The sequence below is a fragment of the Anomalospiza imberbis genome, chromosome 7, assembly GCF_031753505.1.
Source record: "Anomalospiza imberbis isolate Cuckoo-Finch-1a 21T00152 chromosome 7, ASM3175350v1, whole genome shotgun sequence".
Taxonomy (NCBI): Eukaryota; Metazoa; Chordata; class Aves; order Passeriformes; family Viduidae; genus Anomalospiza; species Anomalospiza imberbis.
Window position 1 is genome coordinate 18619101 of NC_089687.1, and position 25499 is coordinate 18644599.

Consider the following 25499-nt stretch of genomic DNA (forward strand, 5'->3'; position numbering starts at 1 on the left):
CAGAAGTAAAAAATCCCACATCATCATCCATTCACCCACCAGACTTAAGTTAGCATTTATCTGTAATGATATTACTTAATACTAGGACAAAAGAACAGATTTATTATTAGTGTATTTTTGTCCTATTCAGCCTTTAATACCCACTCCTTCAAATTTATTCTCAGCTTTAGATTGGATCATGCAGCCAAATACTTTTGTCTTCCCTTTGTAAGTTTTAAAAAATTGATTATATATTTGATTATGCTGTATTATTTTCTGTAATTAGCAGAATAGTTAGGAATGCCAAGATCTCACTCAGACTGATAAATCTGAGATCAGTCCTTTGCAAAAGGGGAAACAGAAAAAAGAAAAAAAATATTAATGTGCAAGTGTTGGCACAAGAAATTACGTATGGATAACATTAGAAACCTGTGATGTAAATATTGCATATATCAATAGAAGGAGGGGCAGAATTTTACTAGATAACATGTAATTTAAAAGCAGTAATGAACAGAATGCTTAAAAATGTATGAATGTTAAGCAGCTCAGAAGCCTACTAAAACACAACTTTATAATATTTTTTTAAGTCCATGAAATATAAAAAAAAACCTATACAGGAAGTTGTGGCTAAACAAAAGATTCATATCAAAAAAGCAGATTTTCCATTAAAATAATCATAAATATGTATTTTAGTGAGAATTACTTTTTTCTTCCACAAAACAACTGACTTTCTAGAAGCTGAGCACAATATGGTATCCTATTTGGCTTTGACCTGATGGTCTAATTTTCCCAATGAAGAAACTTAAAAAATATTGAGAAAGTTTCACTGAGTAAATTATTAAAAAAATAAAGTCAGCCATTTGAGCATAAAAACATACATATAAAGTGTATTGGGTTTTAGACAGTAGACAATAATTTCTCACGACACTACAGAGAAAATTAGTCTTCTTCAGAAGTACTTACAGTATGTCAAAAAAACCCCCACATATGGCCCCTAAGATAAGAGAACTAATAGGATCCATAAATCAGTGGTCAGCATATAAAGTCTTATCATAGAAATATTGTAAACAAAATATAACCAGGATCCCAATTATCTTTGGTATACCAGACTCCCAGGGAATCTCTTATGACACATTTTATATCCAACTTAAGAGGGGAAAAGAAACTGTTTAAACATTTTGCTTTTAAACTATCACATAAAAATCCAGTATATGTATAAGATCACAGTTCAGAATGGTTCTTTTCTTTTAATAAAATGCTTCTGGCCTATAATATCAAATCTTAATCATTCTGGCCAAAGATCCATTTCTGGAAAGGGTCTGATGGATTACAGGATGCCAAACTTGGATGCTCTCCATTTCCTGTAAGGCACATATGTAGTGCTTCATTGTACAGAGTTTGATCCTAAAGTGAGGAAAAAGAGGAAAAGAAAAGTGAACAAACAATGAACATGCTAGTTCCCCCCACAGTTCTTCCCCCAAGCTGGTGCTAAAGAGTAAGCTCATACAGGTGGTGCAGAGGGGGCTAGAAAATACATAAGCAGTATATAAGTGTCAACTTGCTTTGTTAGGAAAATTTTGTAAAATATTTTAAAAATACAGAACATCTGAACTGACTTCCAGGTGGATGTCTAGACAAACACACTAAAGGATATCAACTGTTTTTTTAAGTGACATTCCTACTAGTGACATCAAGTTTTGATCTGTAACTGAAGCCTCCATTTTCCTGCCAAAATGAAACTTACAATTTTTTGGCTTCAGAGTTTTGTTTTGTGGGTGTTTTTGCTTTTATTGAAAATCCTAAATTAACTAATAAAAATGCCATTTCACTGCACAGGATATGTACCTTCTGGTGCAGCCACTGCTCCTCCCCAACAGCAAAGGTTTTCTGGCCTTTGTAGGTGCACTCACGAAGCTGCACAGGTCCCTTGGAAGCATGCAGACAAAGCTCCTTCTGAATGTTATGGCGAATTTCGTGGTGTGCAGAATATTCAAAGTACTATTTAAATAATTTTTTTTAAAATTTTGGTAAATAAACACAAAGAAAAGTATTAAACTAAATTAAGCCTTTCAAATTCCCATCACAAAATAATACATTTCTTATTCAAATTTGAGACTACAGAATAATTCCTGTGATTTTTAGCACAGACAGTTCAAAAGTGTTTACAAAACTAAAAGCAGTTTTTAGTAGTAATGCAATACTAATTTATACTTGTATGTATAAATTGGAAATAACATTTGCTGCATGTATACTGTGATGCAAAACCTTACTCCCACACAGACCGTATATAATTCAAGGAGACAAACTGAAGAGTAGAGATATTTTAAGATAACTTAAATTTTGGCATTTCTTAACTAGAAACCTGCATTAAATAAATTCTGTTGCTAGATGTTGGTTTTTCTTAGAGCAACCAAAAATAAAAGTTGTCACAGGAAACAATACTGATTGCTGTATGCCAACTTTTGCTGCTTGATCTAAACAATAAACGTGAACAATAGGATGCTGTTATATCCTCTTGTGAGGTAACCATTAGAAAATTGTAAGCATCTATTTTGTGAGCTCATTTTACCATGATTTCCTGACAGCAACAGTACTCCTAAGGCTCACCTGTAAGTCTGATCCTAACAGGGATTTACTTCTAAAAGTTACAGACAGAGCTGTTCTTTTACCCCTTCAGCCCTAACCTAACATTAGGTCTCTCTTCCTTTTCTCCCACATTTACCAGCAGAGTCCCTAACATTACATCTCACTGCTACTGTTTCTTGCCTCTGGATGTCAGCCACCTTCATCCTATCTTTCCTTTGAATATTAAGGCCAGGCTCAATTACCCTCCTTGGCCTTCTGTTTTCCAGTGGTCAGCAATCATCTCCTCGCTACCTTGGAGACAATGGGAACAGCACTGAGGAACAAACAGGCAACTCACTCTTAAGACTCTATGACCAACATTAGTCCTCAAAACAGGTAGTGAAGGAGTGACCTGCTTAGTCATTTAGCTCTCAGACACAGTAATTTACTCTTCATCTGGTAAACTGACTTAATCTGTACCGATTTATTTTTGGAACTTCAACATCTCTGCAAGCCCTGAAAATAATGACTTGAAAGCTATGTTTAGAACTTTATTAATTCTGGATATTGAGATGGGCATATTTCCAGCCTCCAATATTCTAAAAAGGAAGAATAATACACAACTGATGTACAACTCTGAAAACTAGGTTCTCTTTTCTACTCCCATTTCAAATATATAGACAAAGATGACAGCATGGAAAATATCAGCCTACACTGCAGAAAGTCTGGTAAAGAACAGAGGACAACTGAAAACAGAGCATTGTAATGAGAAGGGTTAAGTAAGCAAATATGCATCTCTTAAGCATTACCAGCAAAATCAGTTCTCTGAAGGCCGGCATTTAAAGGGATTCGGACTTATTTTGTAGCAGGAGGGAAAACAAAAAACAAAACAATTGAAAGAAAAGAATTTTAGTATAGCCCAAGATAACTTAAGAGAACAATAGAAGCATATAGCACATCTCTTAATGCAATGTCTTTCTACAGTGTTCCCAAATTAATGACTGTGACAATGTGAAAAGGCTAATAGTATTAATCCACAATCAAAAAAAACCCAAATTCAATCCTGTAAGAAGCTAACATAATAGGGTAGTTCTTAATCTAGATAGCATGCCATGTCTCACAAAAAATGACTAGGAAGAAAATATCACCTGACTAGGATTATGTGTCTCAAGTTTCACAGTGCTATCAATGGATGTCTTTTAATATTGAAAAGAAATTATGAACACCCTCCCTCCCATAAGATACCAATTATATTCTAATAAAAACTTTTAGACCTTTGCTGACCTTTAATTATTAAGGATCACTTTTAAGGGCAACAGAGAAATGTGCATTTCTGGGCAGGGAAGGAGATGTTCCTTTCGTTAGTGTTAAAGTAATGACAGAATGATTCAGTATCTGACATCTATTGCAAGTCATATTGTAGAAGGAACAGAGCACCATGGCTGCCTCCAAGAGCTATGGACCAAAGAGAGCTCCTCTTGAACAAATGGAATCATATTATTCACTTGCATTAGCCAGTACAGGATAGGCCACTTTGACCTCACACTGTGAGGCTGCAAGCGTGATAGGGAAGGTGGCTCAGGCCTGGACACTTGGTCTCCCATTGGCCGGATTCCAACCAACATCTTCCTTGAGAGTGCGAGTCCTGGTGACAGAGAGAGAAGCAATAGGAGGAAGCATAAGGAAAGGAAGAATTAAGAAGACAACACTTATAAGACAGGAGTAAGGGTGGCATAAAAAGGTTTTGCACAGAAAAGAAAGGGCAAGTGAAAGCAGTGAAAGTGTCTTTGAAATCTGAATTTGTATGCTGCAGTTAAAACATGAGAAACATGACATGACATGAAGAGTTGTACAGAATTTTTCTTTAAATATATATATATGAATTAACTGTTAAAGAAAATAAAGGAAGAAAGAGGTAAGGAGAGAGAAATTGCATATTAAAAATTAGTCAATTTCTCTAAAATTAAAGTTTTTATATGGTAAAGCTAGAGCAGAAGACAGAATAAAAATCCGGTATTAAGTATTTTACCTGGTTTCCCCCAAGTCCATGACAAGAATACATTATCAATGGTTTGCCACCATGGTTATTTTCACCAACATCCAGACACATGCGGTTACCTATATTTTTTAACTAAAGAAAGGGTGTTGTCAGGATAAAAAAGCTCAGTGGAATGACAGAAACTCAAACTGTCTCAGTCATAGACAAAAGTCACCTTTAGTTTAACAACAATTACAGCTGTTCGTTCATTTCTACTTTCTGCTATGCTCAAATCTAAAAATCCTGTTTCCTCAGGTAATCTTTTCCAACTAAAAGCCTAGTAACTATAGTCACACATGGAGTTATTAGCCTGCTCTGTACAATGTTACTGTGATTCAAATCACAGTTTGAACAGATACACATGAAATATTAAAACCAGGAGGAAGGGGAAGTTTTATTTGTAAATACATGCTAAAAATTCATGTTCACCTCAAGCTAAGAGCTATTACTTTTTTGTTTGTTTTAGCAATGCAATGTCTAAAGTTATTTGGCAAGGAAAAGGACATTTGACATAAATGAAAAATGAAAATGACACAGCTATTGACAAAGCTATAAAAGGTACGCAGAAGAGATTCTTTGTCCAGAGTAGTGACAAAAAACCCTAGAGCAGTTAAAGATAGCTAAAGTCTAAAAGCTATGGCTAAGGTAGTACAAGAGATTAGCAAACTTCCTGGACTATGAAGAATATAGAAAGTAGTTAAAATTAAACTTACATATCCAGAAAACAAAGGATTCAGGTCTGGCACATACGCTTCTGGATAAACATTACTGAGGTACCAGGTAAAATTTTTACACTGCAGGCGCTGCCTTAAATCAAGTCTTTTTGATATGTCTCCAAATGTTTTCTGTTAGAGGAAAGGAGGAAGGATGGAAGATAAATAATATATTAACATTCATTTTGCACATGTAAAGCTACGATATTCTGTGTAGTACTAAACAAGTTTTAAGCTTCCTTTGTTGATTTTTTTCTTGTTAATGCTGTACTACTACAGTTACTGCTGTCTTTCAGTGTCATAACACCACTGACATCCTGCCTGCAGAATTTCAAAGCACAAGGAAAATACATTGCAAGATGGAAAACAGAAGTATCTTTAGTCCCAAGAAAGTTTTAACAGAGTGCCATGAAGTGGGAAAGTCCAAGTAAGACCATACTGATTACAGCCATAAAGCCAACTGATCTCGCTAAAAGTGTAAGCTGAAACAAACTGGATTAATGAAATAAGTAGCATAACAGCTAGTACAATGTAGAATCTCCCAAACAAAATTCAGTTGTTCAGCTGCTGAACATGCCGAGGAAATGTAATGCTTTCAGTGATACAACAGTCATAAAAATTTATCACGTGAAGGGGGAAAAACAGCTTCTAAAAGAAAACTTAGAATTTTAGCTGGGCAGAAAACTTACAAAATAAATAAGTCAACACTCAACCTCAACCCCAAATACTTATTTACTTGAAAATAACTGACTTTTTAAGCAGATAGAGACAGGATGGTTATCCATCATCAAGTAACTTTTACTCTGCTGCGAAAGAACAACAAAACCTGCTTTTTCAGTAAGAATACTAAGCAACTTGAAACTAACAAGACATTTTTCTCACTCCAGAAAATAAATTAGTTTACAATGTCTACACCCTTTAGTTTCTCTTATGTTCTTCTGGTAGTTCCTGTACCTGCACAATGCAAACAACCCAGGAGAATGTATGAAAAAAACCACCAATAAAAAACCTCACCATACAAAATCAACATTCATCACCCAAACACTAGTTTTTTTCATGTCTGTTGGGGCTGCAGCATTAAGCAAACTAAACAGTCTTTTCATTAAGATATTTAGAATCCTCACATACTTTGTCAATAAATAACTTTTGCTCACCAAAACTCTCACCGCAGCAAGTGTGATTTCTAATACCACCACCACCACCTACTTGTTTCACAATTTTTGCTGCCTCTGTGTTTCTTCGGTAAAATATTTCTTTATATTCATCCATCCACACTTCTGCAAGGCGAACTTGATTACGTGTGATCACCTGAGTACCTTTTGGGAAAGTATGGGGACTCTTGCTGCGAAAGACATGGCCAACAACAGAGCAAGGCATGATCTCCAACTGTCCACCACATTGCCATACCTAATAATAACATTTAGTGTGTAAGTACACTGCAATTAGAATTCAGGGAGTGGAAAAAAAATTCAGTAATACTATTGTTTGCCAGAACACATCAAACCACTAGCAAGAGTACATATATCAGGCATACCATTAGTCAATTTCCTAATCATAGAAACCCTGGAAGCATACATTTAAGATAGCAACCCTAAAAACATTTTAAAAAAATTAAAAGCAGTTTAGTGAGCATGTTTGTATTTTATTTCATAGGTAATTAGTAATTCAATTTTCCTTGTCCTAGTTGGCTGATTGAGCAGAGGAGTCAATATCTAATACTAATTTATTTTCAAGTTCCCTGTTCACTGTCAGCATAGAGGCAATTGCTAATTATGGAGCTAAACTTACTCTGAAAGACATTTCTATATTTTCACCTCCCCATATTTCCATTTCTTCATCATAGCTTCCAATGTGTTCAAAGTAGTCTTTTGATATTGAAAAGAGACCTCCAGCAAAGGTAGGTGTTCTGCAAAAACAAAATTTTACTGAGAAAGATGATGTTTTAAATATAGACATGAAATCATGGTGCAACTGTTCTAGTAATTTTTCATGAACTTGTTATTATTTCACTACAGTCATGCATATTCCTGACATAGATAATACTTCTAGCACTTAAATATGTTCACATAGTGTCTCATTGACAGCTTATTGCCATTTATTAAGAACTTGTTCATACTAACAACTGCTGGCATAAAAGAAAGCATCAGGAAAACAAACAAATTTTCTCTGTATGGAGGAAATCAATCAAAAGTACAACTCCTACAGAGCAGTAACCTGTCTGTGGACAAAGCAGGTACAATTATCATCAAATGCACTACTGTATCAGCCTAGTATCTGGGTGCTCTGACCCTTTTTGGAATTCTTTCAAGTAAAGTGAATGCAGTGACAGAATCATTGTACTGTCTCTGAAAATAACTGTGTATAATCCTCCTCTGCGCCTCCCCTCTAGGAATACAGGCAATTTCCACTGTATGTAGAAGAAGTAATGCAGAGCAATTACTATCTTAATGAGGCTATATTTTTATGAAAGCTTTAAAATGTGGTTCTTAAAGAAAGTATTACAAAAAACATCCAAGATGCTAAGATGTCTGATTATATTAATTTGAGGAACTAATTTATTTACAAACTATCATTCATAAGATAAACTCCGTGAAAACAGAAAGATTTAAATAGTATTCTAAGTATGTTTACCTAATTGGATAGGTTTCATCCTTTCTTCTTTTATTCTCATGTTTAGGAAGAGACTCCCATCCAAATGACAAACTCCAATCAAAATTTCCTCTGTTGTGGCTATGCACATAAGGAGATGGTTTACTGAATTCAAAGGTATTGAGATCAATAGAAGCGATGTCAGGGCTTACAACAGCAACAGGATTCTCAGCTATTCTTGCCAATAATGGCTCTAACCAGCCATAAAAGCATTCACCTGTGGAGAAAATGGGAACGCTGAGTTTTTGCTTGGCTATAAAGTAGTACACAGGGTATGTTTTAACATGTCCAGCAAGCCAATGTGGACTATTTTTAAATAGCATTGCTAATTATACTTTCAATAATATGAAATCGCAATAGGAAAGATTATATATTGCTAACATTTATAATTCATAAAAAATCTGCAACATTAAATTAAAGGCAACAGCATTATATGCTTACAATGAGCATCCAGGAAGGTAAGGGTCTCTCCTGTTGCTACTGAAGCTCCCAACAACCGTGCAGTGATCAGACCTTTTCTTTCCTTCTGACGGACTACTTTAACTATCTGAAACTGTTTCACATATTCATCTAGTTTATCATGCAGGTACTCTAGAAAGAGAAATCAGTGTCAGGATATTCAGTGTATACACATGCCACTGCCCAAAATGTTACACTATTAAGTGAACAAGATAAACAACTCACACTTACTCCAGAAATCATCTCAACATCAAAGCCATAAAAATTCCTGTCTCCTGAAGGTTATTTTTAAGGGCTGAGTATTCTGGGGGTAGGGGTGTAGGAAGAGGTGACCAGCAGAGAACAGGAGATGGAACATTAAAATAATTCTGAACAAGAAAGGATGTGCTAGTCCATCTCTCCTGCAGTGTTAACCATTTGAATACCAATTCCATTTTCACAGCAAATGGATCTCATACTTACATTATCTGCAGAACATGCAAATTCTTTCTTTAATGATGGCACATTTACATAGTTTTCAAAGGCTACAGTGTTTACAACAGCCACAGAAGCAATATAAAAAACTAATTAAGTGTTCAGATTTTGAGAAAGAAACCCACATCTCTCATGAAACATCTCACATCTTTTTTATTCTGCCCATCCTTAGTATTAAACTGTACTACTGAACATACTTCACATCCAAGTGTTTCAATATACTCAATACAGACTTGCAAAGCTTTTTGAACTTGCATTTGTGTCCACACTAAGTATATACCTAATTATTTTTGAGACTCAGCTAGACCGTTGAAGATTATTTTGCCATTAAATAATTTTGCTTTCTAATAAAGACACTGCCCTTCATATTAATGACATTTATTTACATAAAGACAACCACTATGATAAAATACAAATTTCTACAAGTCTGGGCCAGTTTATACTTGGATGCTTTATTCTACAAATTGCAATTGGTTTGAAACACAAATAACAAAGCTATTTGTCATGCAAGCAGTTATGCAGGCAAATCAGCATTGGAATTGGAAAAAGTAGAAATGGGGTTTAAAAACCTTTTAGAGCACCGGAATTTCATATTTGACTACCTTATGGAAAAATAAGGTGGGGGAGGGCTATTTTATTTAAAAAAAAAAAAAAAAAAAAAAAAAAAAAAAAAAAAAAAAAAGAAACAAACAAAACCGCGTGGAAGACTGGTATACAGTCAATAGTGGTAAAGATCCTCTTAGCAAATTTATCTGCAATCCTAACCTCTTCAATCAAAAAAAAAAACAAAAACAAAAGCAAAAGCAGGAAGACTTCTTACCATCTACACTGGCATCATCCACCAAAATAACCTCTTTCAGCAGTATGGCAGGAGATGTGTACATCACACTGTGGACAGTTCTGAGCAGAGTTGACCATGCTTCATTATGGAAAACGATGATAATGCTGGTGGTTGGCAATGGTGGGCAACGCTTAAACTTTTGCTCAATGCATCTACAAATTAGAAAGTGTCAGGGGTTACAAAATGGACAATTTTTTTACTCAAACTCTTAAACTTTTCTTTCTAGTACAGAACTTTAGAACTACAGACATTAGATAGTTCTGCTTTTCTGCTTTCTATCCTAGCTTTGGAGTGCAAAGGTAGGTACTTCACCTAGAGCAGCTGATCAGAATAGTTTTTAAAGGATCATGACAGAGAATTGAACAACTTAGTTTTGCTTCTGTCTCACACACATTTAATTAAATTTCATATAATACCCAGGCCTTCTTCAGGAAAAAAAGTTGTTTTATTGAGAGCAGCAGGTACCGACTGAGCTAACTCAAAAGTTACCATTACTGCTGAAGCCTAAGAATACAAAGAAGAATATTTATTAGAAAAATACAGAGTTTGCAAGTAAAAATATAACCTATCTAATTCAAATTTCAAAGCTTTATAGAAATGCTATGTAAGCCTTAGGGCAGCATGTCTCATTCAAGGGACACAATTTTAAACCCACACTTATTCAAGACTGACATATCCTAAATATAACTTTAGATCCAATGGCAAGTCAAGATGACAATGCTGTATTCATAAGTTGCACACTTAATGTTTATGGCCTGTCAGCTTTAGGGCCTGGAGGACACCCCAAGGTAATAACCACAGTCACTGCCCCACAAAATACACAAGCAAAGCCTCCCCAGCTATGCTCTAGGAGGGGTTATGGTGAGCTGCACCGTGTGTATCAGCAGCAGCTCAGTAAGTTCAGCCACTTCTGGCACAGATGGCTGACAACATTTCATCTGACACTGACTGCTCATAACTAAAACCCACTCCCCCATTCTCCCCAAGTCCTACAGTCTACTTTTAAAAAAATATTCAATATTACAAGATTGCTGCTGAGATCTTCCATTCCCTTGTTCAACAGTTTACAAATCCAAATTTATTAAATTATGCCTACATTCCTAATTTATTAAATTAAATGATCTAGTTTTATTAACACTGAATGTTAAAAAAAAATGAGGGGTGGTGTTTTAATTGGAAAAATGTTGAAACCACATTTTTAGTTTTATTCAAAGTAAAACTAAGCAATCTTTCTGAAAGTTACTCAGAAATTTTAGCCTTAAAGGCAAAATCAGAACACCTTATTTAAATATGGTTACTTTGAATTCAAAACCATGAAAGAAGTAATCTTTTCTAAACATTCTTGGCTTTGGCACTGTGGATCACTATGTACAGCCAATCATTATGTATAGCTAGGACACTTTCCTAAACTATCACCTACTGCTGAACTCAAATCACTTTGCAGGCTGAATTTCTGAGAAGTTTTTCAACTACCAGGACATACACATTTCAACTTACTCAGGAGGTCGAGTGTCTGGTCCAAGATCTCGGTGTAAAGAAATCCTATCACTTGCAAATGCATTAAAACAATGTTTCTCTTCTCCAACCTGTTTTTCTTTCTGCTCTTCTGAATTTAAGTTGATGGTTTTAAATGCTTTGCCAGAAGCTCCAGGAGCATTAGGATCTTGAAGGGGCCGATCTAGAAAGGGTTTCAGTTCCACTGGAGTATAGTGCCCTGGCAAACAGTGTCTCTCTCCAGGAACCTTAGTTTGCCTAATGGGTGCTTTTATCTGCATTTTTGGCTTTGCACCTTTGATATTGTTCATAGCATTTAACATAAGACCTAATACATGACTTTTCTTTCCAACAACTGGCTCAATCCCTGCTTCATCTTTAAAATCTTGAACACCCACTTCTCTTTGTAATAAAAATAAAAATACCAGAAAGACAAACACAATAATGCTAAACTTCCAAAGTTTCCAGTGAAAAAATGTCTTAAATAGTTTAGGCGTTTTTTTCAAGGCCATTCTAGTTTTAAAAATTTTCACACAACAGAAGTTTCTGTGAGTGTTGTTCTTCAAATATGTCACAGCATTTCTTGAAATTATAACACCTGTAAATTAAAACAAATAGTATTAATTTAGACATCTAGTATATTCAACTATGTAAAGCCATAAGAAATTAATGGAAAGGAATTAAAAAGTCAAACATTATGCATGCTACGTCACTTAAAGATACATCAAACCTATCTATAAGATACCCAAAATGCCCTTTCCCTGCTTTTTGCTTTGGGTTTTATTTGTTAAATACACTTCATATAGAAGAACACAGAAATCAGGCATACCATCAAGAATAAAACATCATTTCTACACAGTGCCACTGCTTCAAGTTTATTTTCTTCCAAGTAGTTTGTTTAAAATTAGAATAAAGTCTTATAGAAGCAGGGAATTTTAGTTAAATGATGGGGCAGAAGAAAAACAGGTGGCATCAATACATTAGTTCAAGCTGCATGTCAGAAAGAGCCATGTGGAAAGTCAACTAAAAGATATGAAAGATTTTTCAATCAACTTATTTCAACAATTTTCAAGTTTCCACCATTATTTTTTCACAGACAAGTAATTATTCACTTGCTTTCAAAGATGAAACTATGAAAGATATTTCAGGACTACCAAAATCCAAGTGATTGGAATTAAATTCTATCTGCCAAACTGGCAGTTTACAAGGGGATACATTCTGCGACCAGCCTGAATAGCTGGAATAGCTATTCAGGGAATAGCATCATTTTTGTCTAAATTGAATGTAAGTGAATCAAGAAGAGAAATAAACAGCATCTAGCTAAAAAACACAGTTAGTTCCCACTTGCAAACTACTAACCACAAAATTGCAAAAACTACTTTTCTATTTGTTCCTCTGAAATACAAGTAGATCTTAACTGGAGTAATATATACTCAGGAAGAGATACAAGTCAGAGAAAACAACCCCCGCCCCAAACCCTTTACCCACTTTTCTTCAAGAATCTGCAGGAGAAACTAAGCATCTGGATTTCTTAACATTATACTGTTTTTCAAAGTTTATGTCAGCTTAATAAACCCATACATTCCAACTACAATGTTTTTACCATAGAGTTATTGTTAAAAGAATGCAGAGGGGAAGCATATCAGATCATACTAAAAAGTACCAAAAAACATGCTTCTCAACTCACAAAATTTCAAAAACACCGAACCAAACAAACCAGTCCACTTCTGTGTCACATATTATTGTCCCATTTTTCCTTACTGCTGAAACATTTGAACTACAATACGGATACCTTTATATGGAACACTACAAATAAAAACTTTCTTCCCAATGAAAGGATTGCAACCAAATTACCTAATTGCCAGATTGAAAAATGTCTTGTTTTCTCACAGTGTCTGGTGGGTTGATCTTGACTGGCTGCCAGACACCAACCCAGCCACTCTCTTGCTTTCCATCCTCAGCATGACAGTGGGGACAAAGTAAGATGGAAAATCACATGGGTTGAGCTAAGGATACCAGTTACTGTCACAGGGAAAACAGACTTGTAATGATGAATTTGAATTTACTGCCAATTAAAAATAGAGTAGGATGGTGAGAAACAAAGGCTCAAACTACCTTCCTTGGATCAGCTTCACTCCTTCATTCCCAATTCTTCTCTCTCTTTTCTGCCTAGTGGTGCAGAAGGAATCAATAATAAGGGCTGTGGTTAGTTTGTAAGACTTCAGCACTCCTTCCTCTGCACACTTTTCCCTGCTCCAGCTTGCAGTACTTGCAGTACAGTACTTCAGCATAAACTGCTACAGCATGGGCCACCCATGGATCACAGTTCCAGCCAGGATCTTGTTCCTGCATGGGTTCTCCACAGGCTGCAGCTTTCTTCAGGGTATATCCACCTGCTCTGGCCTGGGGTCCTGCACAGGCTGCAGAGTGGATACCTCCTCTGGGGTGGTCCTTTCATGGGCTGCACAGAAATTCTTCACCACAGTCTTCTCCATGAGCTGCAGGGGGAATATCTGCTCCAGTGCCTAGACTACCTCCTCCTTCACTTACCTTGGGTTCTGCAGAGTTTCACATTTTTCTCACTGCTTATTCTCACAGCTGCTGTTCAGTATTTTTGACCCTTTCTTAAATACCTCATCACAGAGGCACCACCTGCTACACTGGGTGGCTCAGCTGTGGCCAACATTAGCTGTGGGTCTATTCTACAGCTGGCTGGAACCAGCTGTGCTCAGCCCTGGATGAAACTGGGGGTGGGGGGGCAGCCCCATGTCTCTCAGCACAGAGGCCACCTGTGCAGTCATCCTCACCTCTTAACCTTGCCATGAGAATGCAATACACAACGTAAAACACCAACTATAAGTACAGATCAGCACCCAGCATCGCACGGACTACAGTCTCTGCAGGTTGCTAACCAGGAATGATTTCCTAACACCATCAAAAAGAAAAATCACATTACTGTTTCAACAGTGCACCGTGTACAAGCACATAAGATACTAGTAAACCTTAAAGCTTAGAAATCAATAAGCAACATAAATATATCTTCCTCAAATGGAAAAAACAATATATATAGCTCTATCTATACATATATTTGAAATACATGATATCATAAGAGGCATTAGAAACGAGAGAGATGTGGAGCATGCTGCCACAACACTTATAGGAAATGTGTCTGTCCCTAGAAAAGAACCTTCCCTGGAGTTAGGTGGGCTGTGGAAGACACAACTTAACCCTTTCAGTGTGGATTAGTACACTCTACCAGCATGCCAAGCACAGAAACAACTGCAAGTGATGTTTCTTTAAGAAAGGATCAAGTGACAGCCTTGGAATATTTTGTGCAGCAAAAACCAGGTGGACAGAGGCTTGATTGCCACAAGCATACAGCAAAACCTTTTGATATAGACAAATGCTGAGTGTAGCTTTGTTGACAAAATATCTGATAGGGATATTGCTTACAATAAGAGAAGAGTTCTTTGTCGCACAAAAGAGTAGCAGTTTCCAGAACAGAAGCTGCATTGTCCAAAGAACTTTTGCTATGAAAGCTGTATTTTACTTAGGGTTTTTACCAGGATCGTTTTGTAGTCAGAAATACAATCTTTTTTCCCCACAAATGCCTCTCACATTTTCATGACATAGCAATGTGTCAGCAAACACAGACCAAGCTATTATTCAGTCCTCCAGGACATGATGAAGAAGTATGTGGCATGATTAAACTCCCTGGGGTGACTGTTTAGCAAAGTGTTTAATCTTCTATTCATTAGTGTTATTTTCACTAATAGTAGTCTGGATTCTTACAGCATTTTGAAATAACTAGCCCTAAACATCTGTAGTTGGATTTTTTTTTTTTTGGAAGAAAATAACCAGAAAACTAAAATGTACTACTAAATTCTTCTAAAAGTGCCAAAAAGCAGCTGCCACATCACTTCAAACCACATCACATGGGCAGTGTGAGAATTCAATGCAGTCTATGTTACATTATGCCACCCACTGGTTCTAATGTCAGACTGTCTGCAAAAACTCTTACAAGAAAGCCTTGCTAATGTAGCCAACAAGTAGAAAACTGAATTTTTATTAGCTTGATCTAAACAACACTGTAGAGAATAATATTTTATAAAAAAGTGAAAGTATCATTAACCCAAATCAGCAGAAATTCTTTCCAATCATGTGAGACAAAATTCATTTAGGTTAGTATCAACAGTATACTCAGTTTTTTTAAAAAAAAGTATTTAAAAATCTACTTTTCTTCTATCTGAATGTTAAACAGGTTTCAAATGTTTCCTGACAATATTGCTTGTAGAACATAAAAACCTAAAAGAATAAGTAAAAATACTAAAACCAAACCAAAAATCCTAAAAATGGGAAAAATAGGGAAAATGGTTCAGAATTATTCTAATCAAAATCATTTAACTACATAACTTGGCTCCAACTTGATCTAATTCTTCTATAATTCAAGAAGCACAGTCTCATAAAAAGTTTGTCCATTTCTCCTTGTTATCAAAGTATACAATCCCTTCCTCAAACCTTAGAGTCCCCTTAATCAGAAGGTGGGTGTGAATAAAAACACTAAGCAAATACTTAAAGAAAAAAACCAAAGAAACCAGACAATGATGATCAACTGCTCTCACCAAATTAGCAAAAGTCTGACAAAGATATTCAGGATATTTTAACTATAAGAAGTGTTACTTCCACTACTAGCATTTCTGAATCTAAAATTCTAAACAGGACTTTTTGTTTTCTTTGCATGAGTATCAATGTAGGTGCTACTAAAACGTTAATGAAATAATCAGTTTGGTAAATGATATTTTCATCTTCTACCACCATGGAAATTGATGTTTTTTTTGTATTGGCAAATTAAAAAAAAATCACTGAACAAAACTGTTTGCACTTCCTAGAAGTTCATCTCAGAGGAACATCCAATCACATAAGCACCCTTGGTGACAGACTAAGAAACATCCAATTCAGAGTGAACCCTCCAGAAAGGTCTATCTTTATATGGAATATGAAGATTCTTCGTAGAATAAAAGCCATTGAAAAGCACTTCAGAAATTTGGGATAATTAAACAAGTTGCTTAAGTTTAGCAAATTATGCTACTGTTTACAAGAATATTAGCTCATGATTTAAATAAAGGAACAAATGATGAAATGTACAGAAGTTAAAGACTAAAGAGACATGAAAATGAGAAACAGAATCAGCTGTTTAGTTTCCATCTCCACACTTGCTTATATGTTTCAGTCAGTTCCTACTGAATGCACTCCTAAATAGGGTACACATACCTAAAAGAAATAGAAATTCACAAACCCCAGGTGCTGTTCCTCCGGGTACATTCTTTGAAGCTCAGCCAGTTAAAAAAAAAGTTGTTAGAGGCATTCTGCATGTGTTCAATTCCTAAACCTTCATTATAGAAACATTAAGAGCACAGGTTATTCTAGCGAATACGGGATGTAACCTGCTTCACTGATTATGACAGAGAAAGGAGAAGCTGTACCTTCTGGAGGAGCTTACTGAAGAAGCTGAAGAAGTTCTGAGCAATAGCAGCACAGCACAGCTTGCTGAAACAAACCTGGTCAAGCATCTCCTTCAGCAGTTTCATTTAGATCAAAAAAATACATGAGGAAAAACCCTAAACAAACCATCACCAAACCTCCTCCTATGCATTCTAATGGAAGTGCTTCAAACTCAAACTGTCACATGCTCTTTCAAAATTAGCACTACTACCATTTTTCTACAGCCAAGCACTGTATGTCACAGGCAGAGACAGGCAGTTCCCTTTGACAATTGATAGCATAGTAAAAATACACAGTAACCATATATTATAAAAATATTTATGGTTTATTTTTACAGACATGGGACATGTAAATGACACGCACTTATCTCAAATTTTAATTTCACTCAACTCCGTATTTTCCTTTTTTTCTTTGGTCAAATTATTTTGGGCCTCCATTAAAATTATTTTAGACTGTCCCTAAAAATGCCATGATGAAAAGTGAGCATGATAGCAGCTGTAAAGAGCTGTTTTAACTTAAAAGGATTAGTGTCTCATTTCCATTTAAGCACCAGAAGATAATGTCTGGGCCATAACTAGAGGACTTAAGTTTGTTTTCCTGATTGTAGCAACATTTCTAAGAGAACAAAAACATCCAAGTATCAAGTGCAGGTCTTAAAATCACAGTTTTCTAACTGGCCTTAAACTTTTGTTTAAGTGATAAGCGTAAAGCAAAGAAAGTCTCCTCATGGGAGATTTACTGAGATTTACTGGGTTAGTGACTGCTAAACTAAGCTTTGTTGGAAGCTCCCATAGCTGTCTTCACTTTCCTCCTCTCCCCACTTCAGTGTCTCTTTTCCAGATACATTTCACTGCTGAATAATGTTAGTCCACTGTAGTTAGTCACTGATGCTAAAATCTAATTGCTAAATCACTGTCAGTGGTTTTGTGACATGATTATCTGTAAGCAGAACTATTTCCTATGGTGCATGATCTCAGCGAGTCTAAGGGAAAATAAGTCAATAGTAAGACAGACAGCAAGTGAATAGATCCATGCTTTACATGACTGAAAATAATCTAGCACTTTATAGTTTAGAAACTTGAGGCACTTTCAGATCTTGTAGAAGACAGGCACAACAATGAGCAGATTAGGATGAGAAACTCATAAGTGTTGGCAGGCAACTGATCAGCACTTCATACCGTGAACATGACTGTCTACATTGATTCCAAAAGAGGGAAAACCTTGGAGTAGGTAACAGTTCTTCGAACAGGTAAACCAGGCAGCAAACTTGGCAAAGCAGAAAAAAAAATATCTCAAAGCAACACAGTGTGTCACCTAGAACCACAGACAATGGGGAAATGTCACAGGGATGGCAATTATACCTTGTTCCTATTTTGACAGGGCTCAAGATATCCCAGCTGCTTCTGGTATTACCCCACCCCAAAAAAGGGACAAGTGACAACAGCAGTTATGAGGAGGAGGAGGAAAACTGGTCTTCTGCTCCTTCCCACAGTGCAACAAAAATAGCAGTTCAGGCTCACCATAACTAACTTAATTTTTACTTTGCTCTATTATTGAGAGGCCTCAAGATGACAGTGGCAGATGCCAAACTGACCAGGCCATTGAGCAAACCCGGCTAAAAAAGGAAACCAAACCCTGTAAGTTCGCTGCTTTGTCTCAGGCTCTAAGTCTGGCAGCTCAGCAGTGTACCACTGCCTTTAGTCATGACTGAATTGATCAATATAATTGAAAATCTTTTAAACAAAGGAGGTATTTTTGTTACAGAAGACTAACATATACAACACTACTGAGATGCATACGTATTTGTATTTAAAGTAAGATTTTTTTATTTAACTAACTAAAGTTTTTACCAACAAATTCTTCTTGGTAAAGGAATATTTTAAACAAAGTTAAAAAAAAATCCATGACACTGAGGTTATTAAATTTAAAGTACACTTCTTCTGTCAGTTTCCAGACCTAAGCAACCATTGTGTAAGTATTGTCACCTGCTGTGCAGAAGACTAACAAACTGCCGGAGGGGAGAGACAACGCGGTAACTCTTTAAAAGCCCTCTGAGTAGGATGAAATACGCCAGCTCTCTGGCAAGGTACACAACTGGAATCACGCTGCCGTCCCGAATCAATGCGGTACTGTGGGCAAACCCTTGGGCGGGATCCGTACGTGGCAGAGACACCTCCCTCGGTCAATACCTTCGGTTTGGACAGTGCATCCGGCCGGCGCCTCCCGGAGCCCTGTGTCCGCACGGGCGGCAGCCGGGCTCCTCGCCCGCTCCACGTTCCCGCGGAGCGGAGCTCGCAGGGCTGGGCTGGCCCGGCCCCGGGCAGGCCCCTGGGGAGGGGGCGGCCGGGCGGCCTCGGTGGGAGCCGAGGGCACCGCGCGTGGGGCGTGCGCCCAAGGGGCCGCTGAGGGGCGCCCCCAGGGCAGCCCCGGCCCCGCGCCCCCCCAGGACCGCTCCCGGACCTCACGGCTCCCGCCCGCCTGCCGAGCCCCGCCGGGCGCGCCCGCGGGGCTGCGGCCAGCGGAGGAGAAGCGGCACCGGACGCTGCCCCGCCGCCGGCCGCAGCCCTTGGAGAGGCCAAGGAGGAGCGGAGCCGCGCGGTGCGCCCCGAGGTTTCCCCACTCACCTCGTCCGGCGGGAGGACGGCGAAGGCGCTGCCGAGCGAGCGGCACCGGAGCCCCGGGAGGCCGGAGCCGGGCGGGCTCAGCGGCTTCCGCCCCGCGCCCGCCAGGTGCGCGCGGCCGGCTCCGCGCCTGCGCCCGCGCGCCCGCGCCCCGCCCTCACCTGGCGCCCAGGTGCGCGAGGCGGCCCCGGCGGCGCGGCCGCGGAGCCGCTGCGCCCATCCCGCTGCGCCCATCCCGCTGCCGCTGCGCCCATCCCGCTGCGCCCATCCCGCTGCGCCCATCCCGCTGCGCCCATCCCGCTGCCGCTGCGCCCATCCCGCTGCGCCCATCCCGCTGCGCCCATCCCGCTGCGCCCATCCCGCTGCCGCTGCGCCCATCCCGCTGCGCCCATCCCGCTGCCGCTGCCGCTGCGCCCATCCCGCTGCGCCCATCCCGCTGCGCCCATCCCGCTGCCGCTGCGCCCATCCCGCTGCGCCCATCCCGCTGCGCCCATCCCGCTGCGCCCATCCCGCTGCGCCCATCCCGCTGCCGCTGCGCCCATCCCGCTGCCGCTGCGCCCATCCCGCTGTGCCCATCCCGCTGTGCCCATCCCGCTGCCGCTGCGCCCATCCCGCTGCCGCTGCCGCGCCGACACCGGGCTCCGGCCCGGCGGCCGAGCGCGCACCCAGCGCCGCACGGCCGAGCCAGGGCCGCACGGCCGCGGCTGCGGGGCTCGCTTCAACCGCCCAAGCGTTACGTTGGCAAGATGGGGTTGACCAAGCACTCCCAGCGCTGGGAAACAAAACACAAAATCCCTCTGAGGGGGAGATTACAGACTGGGAGAAGGGCAACCACACTGAGCTCCCTCTCTCTCTTCACAATGTAGTTTCACAGAGAGCCAGGTACAAAATCACTTTTCTACAGAAGCATGGTTTGATGTCGGGGAGAAAAAACCCAAAGTAATATTTGCACTCCCGTAACAGAGTGTAAGAGTCTCCCCTTCTTTGTACACTCAAATGATAGCAGCATAATCACCATCTCACTCCAGCACTTCAAAACTTCTTTCTTTGAGCTGCTGAACCGCAGGTATCTAAACGTGCTCAGCAAGCAGAAGGGGAGTTGGCAGTAGTTGTTACTGATTTGTGTCACAGCAGTGCCAAGAATGGTGATGCCAGTTCTTCTAGGAATTGATATTGCCCAGGAAGACTTAATATGGATTCAGACTAGAATCTCATAATTCATAGGCTCTGTTATTTCTAGGATGCTAAAATCCTTCCTCACGACTTTGACAGCTGATGCTAAGCACTACAGCACCTGAGACAGGCATAGCCAGTGTTCAACTTTTGCAGCACAAAATTCAAGTAAGGCAAATTTCTAGAGTGAACTTTTAAAAATCATCTGTTTCCCAAAATAAAGACTGCATCAACAGGCATACTGACTCCTTAAAAAACCCAAAAACCCCAACCATCAAGAACAGTATCAAAGAAAACCTCACCTCAGAACAAGACTTAGACCATTCACACAGCTTCTCTTTTAGCAAGCACCATGTCACATAATTAGCAACAACTTTTAGCAGAGACAGAATCAAGAGATTTTTGCAGTAATGGTCCAATTCTCAACATTAATGGCAGGTCAATGTTGCAAAAACTAAGAGTTCTAATTTCATTGCAAGATGAATCAAGAGGTAAAACCACAGAGCAAATGAAGCTAGGCAGCAAAACCACTGTTAAGATCTTTGAAAAGTGGCATAGTCAAAAGCTGATGGAGAAGTACTTGCTAGTGAAAGATTTTCTTATTTTCTTCTTTTCCCGCCATTCAGCCCTGTATATGGAACACATTAATGAGTTTTTTATCATCAGCTTCTGAAGAGCCAGAATCCGCTGCCACTGAGACTTTGCTGAAATGTCACTTTTCAAAGAAAATCTTCAGCAAACTGTCTAACATTATAAGCTCTGTTTAAAGTATACTTATAAAACTACTCATTCATTTAATGAATAACAAGATTACATTTTAGGTTACTAAACCAGAGCTGCGTGATTTTAGGAAGTCTATAGCCTTTCTAAAAATTGCTGTAGCCATATTTGCAATAGTCAAACCTAGCCCAGAAATGAGAAAAAAACCCTTCAAATTCTTTCCACTCTACTTTTGTTAAGAATCTTACTAGTTTAGTTATTTTTAGCTATTTATACTAATTATTTTTGCCTAATGATACTTTCTAGACCATCTTTTTAGCATTCTACAAATCTAAAAAAACAGTTTCAAATAAAAGCAGAAAATAGTATTTAGCACAGTGTTACCAAAAATCGTTTAATCTCCTCTAAAAGATATTCTAGGCATTCTGTACCTGCAGATGAAAAGGGGGACAAGAGAGAAGAGGAAGAGATACCTATGGCTTATGTTGCTATAGCTACAAGATGCTTAGATTTTTCAGTTCCAGTGAATGAATCAATAGAAACCACAGCTTCACTCTCCTCTTTTATTCATCAAAGGCAAAACTGGAAGATGGGTTGCTAAGCAACATCACACTGAAGAGTGCAGGGATTTGAAATTAGCATTACTGACTCCCCTCCATCCCAGAAGTCTGTTCCATTCAAACCCACTTATTAAGGAGCCCCACCAAACTACGAGAACATGCATTTTTTTAAAGTAAGAAACAGTAAAAGCAGAGAGCTATGACATCAAACCATTAGTTCTGCAGAAAAAAAAAATGAGCACAGCAAAATTTAAATTTACTTATATAAACAAAAAGGGATATAGAAAGGACATTTATTTCTACTGAGAAATTATATTAAAGCAAGATTTTTTTCTGAAAGACTAAGAGCCTTTAAAAAATTAAATCCAACGACATGTCTCATTTGTACTCCAATTTTAAAGACCTCATGCATAAAAAGACACCAGTGCCTAGATGGCTGACAGGAATTCAGAAATCTTACCTGCATGGGGTATACATAAAACTCCTCACCAAAATTTAGCCACAGAAAGCCTGAAGTCTCAGTTCAATTTCTATCAACTAATTTCTGTATTTTACCATTGTCATGACTTAATCTGTCACACCCACCTTATGAAAGGGTAATGTCCATCTTATGAGAAAAGCAAATCAGATGCAGGTGTCTCGATGTTTTTGAAGACATCTTGCACCTATTTTAATTCTGAACTTCAGCTAAATGTTATTCCTATGCTATCCTGGAAGTAACAACACATTGATCCTGCATGAATAAGGCAGTGTACAAATAAATGTTGTTTTACTAGAAGCTGCCTCAATAAGTACTTATTAATAGTGAAAAAACCCCACCAATGAGGATAGTTTAAGAATTTATAGCCTACTGACCCCCACAGCCCACCTGTCAGAGATCCCCCATCCTCAGCATTCTCCAGATCTTTCCATGTTCCTCATTCCACTCCCATACCATCAGTTTTTCCTAGTATACTAAATCTTCCTCCTCTGAGCTCTGTCATGCTGCAAAACTTACATGCAAGAAACAGGGGGCTTGCATTGTGCCTGGTACAGCCACACACACACTGACTGACAGTGCTCAAACAGAAGGGACAAAGCCACACCAAGTTTCAAGGACCCCTGGGGAAGAAGAGGCCACTTATTTGAGTCTCTTCTCCATTCTAATATCCACACAAATCCTGCAGAAGTTTTATAGTACTGAGACACATCTATTCATTTTAGTTTAGCTGATCAACAGCTCCAAAGTTACTGGAATGCAGCACCTAGCAACCACCAGCAGGCAGCATCACTGTCAAAGTGATGCGTCTCAATGTATTCCGAAAACAAGGCTAAAAATTCCACAATATACAGCATCCAGTTACTGATAAGCAAGATTAGATACAACAGCAAACAGGCTCCCTTTGGTAGCCTTAACATTGAGTTGTCCTAAAAAGAAACCCAAAAATCAAACTGAAAGTTGACTTTAAACAATGTTAACTGGAAAAGCTAAAAACTCAAATTGCTTGTAAAATATATAAACTTAATCACTACCATTAAGCATTCTCTTCTCATGCCAAAACATGACTTTTCTAGTAAGACTCATACAACATCAAGTGCTGTTTGAAAACCATACACAGCAGTGCAAGAGGGTTTTTACAAAAATTCTGCATGAGTGAAAAGAAACCTGATCTTTCTCCTTCCTTTCACTCATTCATGGCACGCTACTGCTCCCCTAAAGACTTACAGGTGTATTTTGTATGTGAGACAAGATGTAATAAAAATTATTTCCCTAAAAAGATGTTTTATAGAGATCAAACAAAATGAATGCCAATTTCTGCGTATGACTATTTTGCCTAACATACAGTGTTGAAAGACCATCCACTATAAATTAAGAACAGTTCTCTTCATGGAAATCTGACAGGTGGATAATAGCATGAGCAGAAAGTAAATTCTGTGTAAGAGCTGCAGGGTCTATGAAAGTCTTTACTCAGTATTTACATAGGATCTAAATTTTAACTTATATAATTTTATAATATAACTTATATAATTTTAATTTATATTTTCATTTAAAAATGTAAATTTAATTGAGAACAATGCACATAGCTGTTTATTTACAGGATTTTTTTAAAAAGTAAAGCATGCTTTTAATGTATGTAGAAATAAAACCCCCTCATAATTTCATACACCTGTATGAATGAAGATTACATTGTAATTATGAAGAAGTGGTTTACATGAACTAAAATCCAGCATCTTAAAAATGCACCTCCAGATAAGACAGGTTGTTGTTTTAGTGTTATTTCAAATAAACACAACAAAATACTGAGTTATATGTTTTAAATATTTTTATAATGCTGATAACACTTTGTTATGATGACAATTTACATAACACATGTGGGAGTGGTATTCTATCCTGAATGAGAACAAATACAATTTCTTTCAGGGTTGCAGATTTTTCATAAAAATAATCCAGATCTCTAATATAGTTTAATTCATCATATCCACAGTATTTTTTGGCTGACGTAGTCTCTGTCACTGCAGTATTTAATTCATAGTTTCCAAAGTCTGGTTAACAGAACTCCATGAGTCATACAAAAAACTAATTCAGTTTCTTAGACATGCACGGGCCTTGTCCAGTATTTCCTTCCTGATCTTCGGATAGTTTGGATGCACTTTAAGGACCTGTCAAAAGACAATACAACCCAAAAGTTCTGAGTTGTAACCCCCTCATCACTGAGCTTACACATTTTAAAACTAAAATAACAAGTTTGTTATAAGAATGTACAAATATTTAATTGTGGATAGAGACCAACCATACATGCAAGTCAAAACCACCTTTATCAAAGACACTTTGCTTCATTTCCACTGTCCTTTCAGCTTGGTGCAAAAGAAATGAGGGTCAAGAGCTAAAGCCTCTGGGTGGCATGAAATGCATGAATGAGAAGGCACCTCTGGAGACATTTCTGAGGTTTTAAACATATTTTCTCTGCAATGATGAACTGCCTTTATGTCTTCACTCCCTTGATTCTTTCTTACCATATTCTACCTACTCTATCTTCTCCCCTTCAATTCCCTCTTCTCTCTTACCCTTCCATTCATTTTGTTCTTCCTAATTATCTTTATTTCTCGGGAAAAGAGCAAATTTCATTTATTTTATTATTAATATGAATAATTATTAATTCATAATATTCCCTCTGCTTCTTTAATAGTAGCCCTTCCTCTTACTCTGCATTCGCTCTGCTTATGTTTGCACCATAAAAAGATAATACCTGAAGTTATTTTCGAACAGTGTCTTCTGATACTAATATTTGATTTGATAAATTTTTTCATCCATACTTCTGTATGGATTCACCAAGTTGCAACCGCATGGCCAAAAGAAGGCAGTGCCATTTGAATATCCTTTCACATATGACAGCCAGTCACTTTTATTTATCTGGTTCCATGGAGCTCTAGACAGAGCAATTATGAAGAGGATATTTAACTTTTTAAATGGGGCACTTTTCTGACATTAAGCTATGTATTTTAGAAATGTAAACTCAACCAAAAAGAAGGGTCATGAGGTAAAAGAATGTTGCTACATGAGACAGAGTATTGAATACATATAACAAATTCTACCTTATGGCAAACATCAATTGCATCAACGTATCTCTTCCCTTTCAAGTAATTGAAGGCCAGCCTGTAGCCTGTAATTAAAGGGGTGAGGGGAGAGGGTAGAGAGCAAAAGCAACAATTTCAGTTTCTGTATTGAATAAC

The 25499-nt window shown here is 38.2% G+C and overlaps 2 protein-coding genes across 5 annotated transcripts in view; both read right to left on the bottom strand.

The window, feature by feature from the left end:
* Window positions 1-848: 848 nt before the first annotated feature.
* GALNT3 (polypeptide N-acetylgalactosaminyltransferase 3) lies at window positions 849-19467 on the bottom strand. 3 transcript variants are annotated; one of them, XM_068195748.1, is made up of 11 exons: window positions 19339-19464; window positions 11216-11810; window positions 9698-9870; window positions 8386-8535; window positions 7927-8161; window positions 7084-7201; window positions 6502-6702; window positions 5296-5427; window positions 4574-4675; window positions 1825-1977; window positions 849-1383 (listed from the first exon to the last, which is right to left on the bottom strand). In XM_068195748.1, the coding sequence occupies exons 2-11, from the start codon at window positions 11722-11724 to the stop codon at window positions 1261-1263; spliced, it is 1896 nt and encodes a 631-aa protein (XP_068051849.1). In that variant the 5' UTR covers window positions 11725-11810; window positions 19339-19464; the 3' UTR covers window positions 849-1260. The 3 variants fall into 3 exon arrangements, with proteins under 3 accessions (XP_068051849.1, XP_068051851.1, XP_068051850.1); XM_068195750.1 differs by lacking the exon at window positions 6502-6702 and having other exon boundaries at window positions 19339-19467; XM_068195749.1 differs by lacking the exons at window positions 849-1383; window positions 1825-1977 and adding an exon at window positions 3853-4189 and having other exon boundaries at window positions 19339-19465.
* A 4607-nt stretch (window positions 19468-24074) lies between these two features.
* Window positions 24075-25499, bottom strand: part of TTC21B (tetratricopeptide repeat domain 21B) — a 35901-nt gene continuing 34476 nt past the window's right edge. Inside the window, exons 28-29 of one of the 2 annotated variants that reach the window (XM_068195755.1) lie at window positions 25362-25429; window positions 24075-24428 (exon numbers count right to left, since the gene is read on the bottom strand). In XM_068195755.1, coding sequence (XP_068051856.1) covers window positions 24351-24428; window positions 25362-25429 — 146 coding nt within the window. In that variant the 3' untranslated portion in view covers window positions 24075-24350. Of the gene's footprint in view, window positions 24429-25350; window positions 25430-25499 lie in introns of both variants that reach the window. The other variant, XM_068195754.1, reaches the window with a different exon arrangement.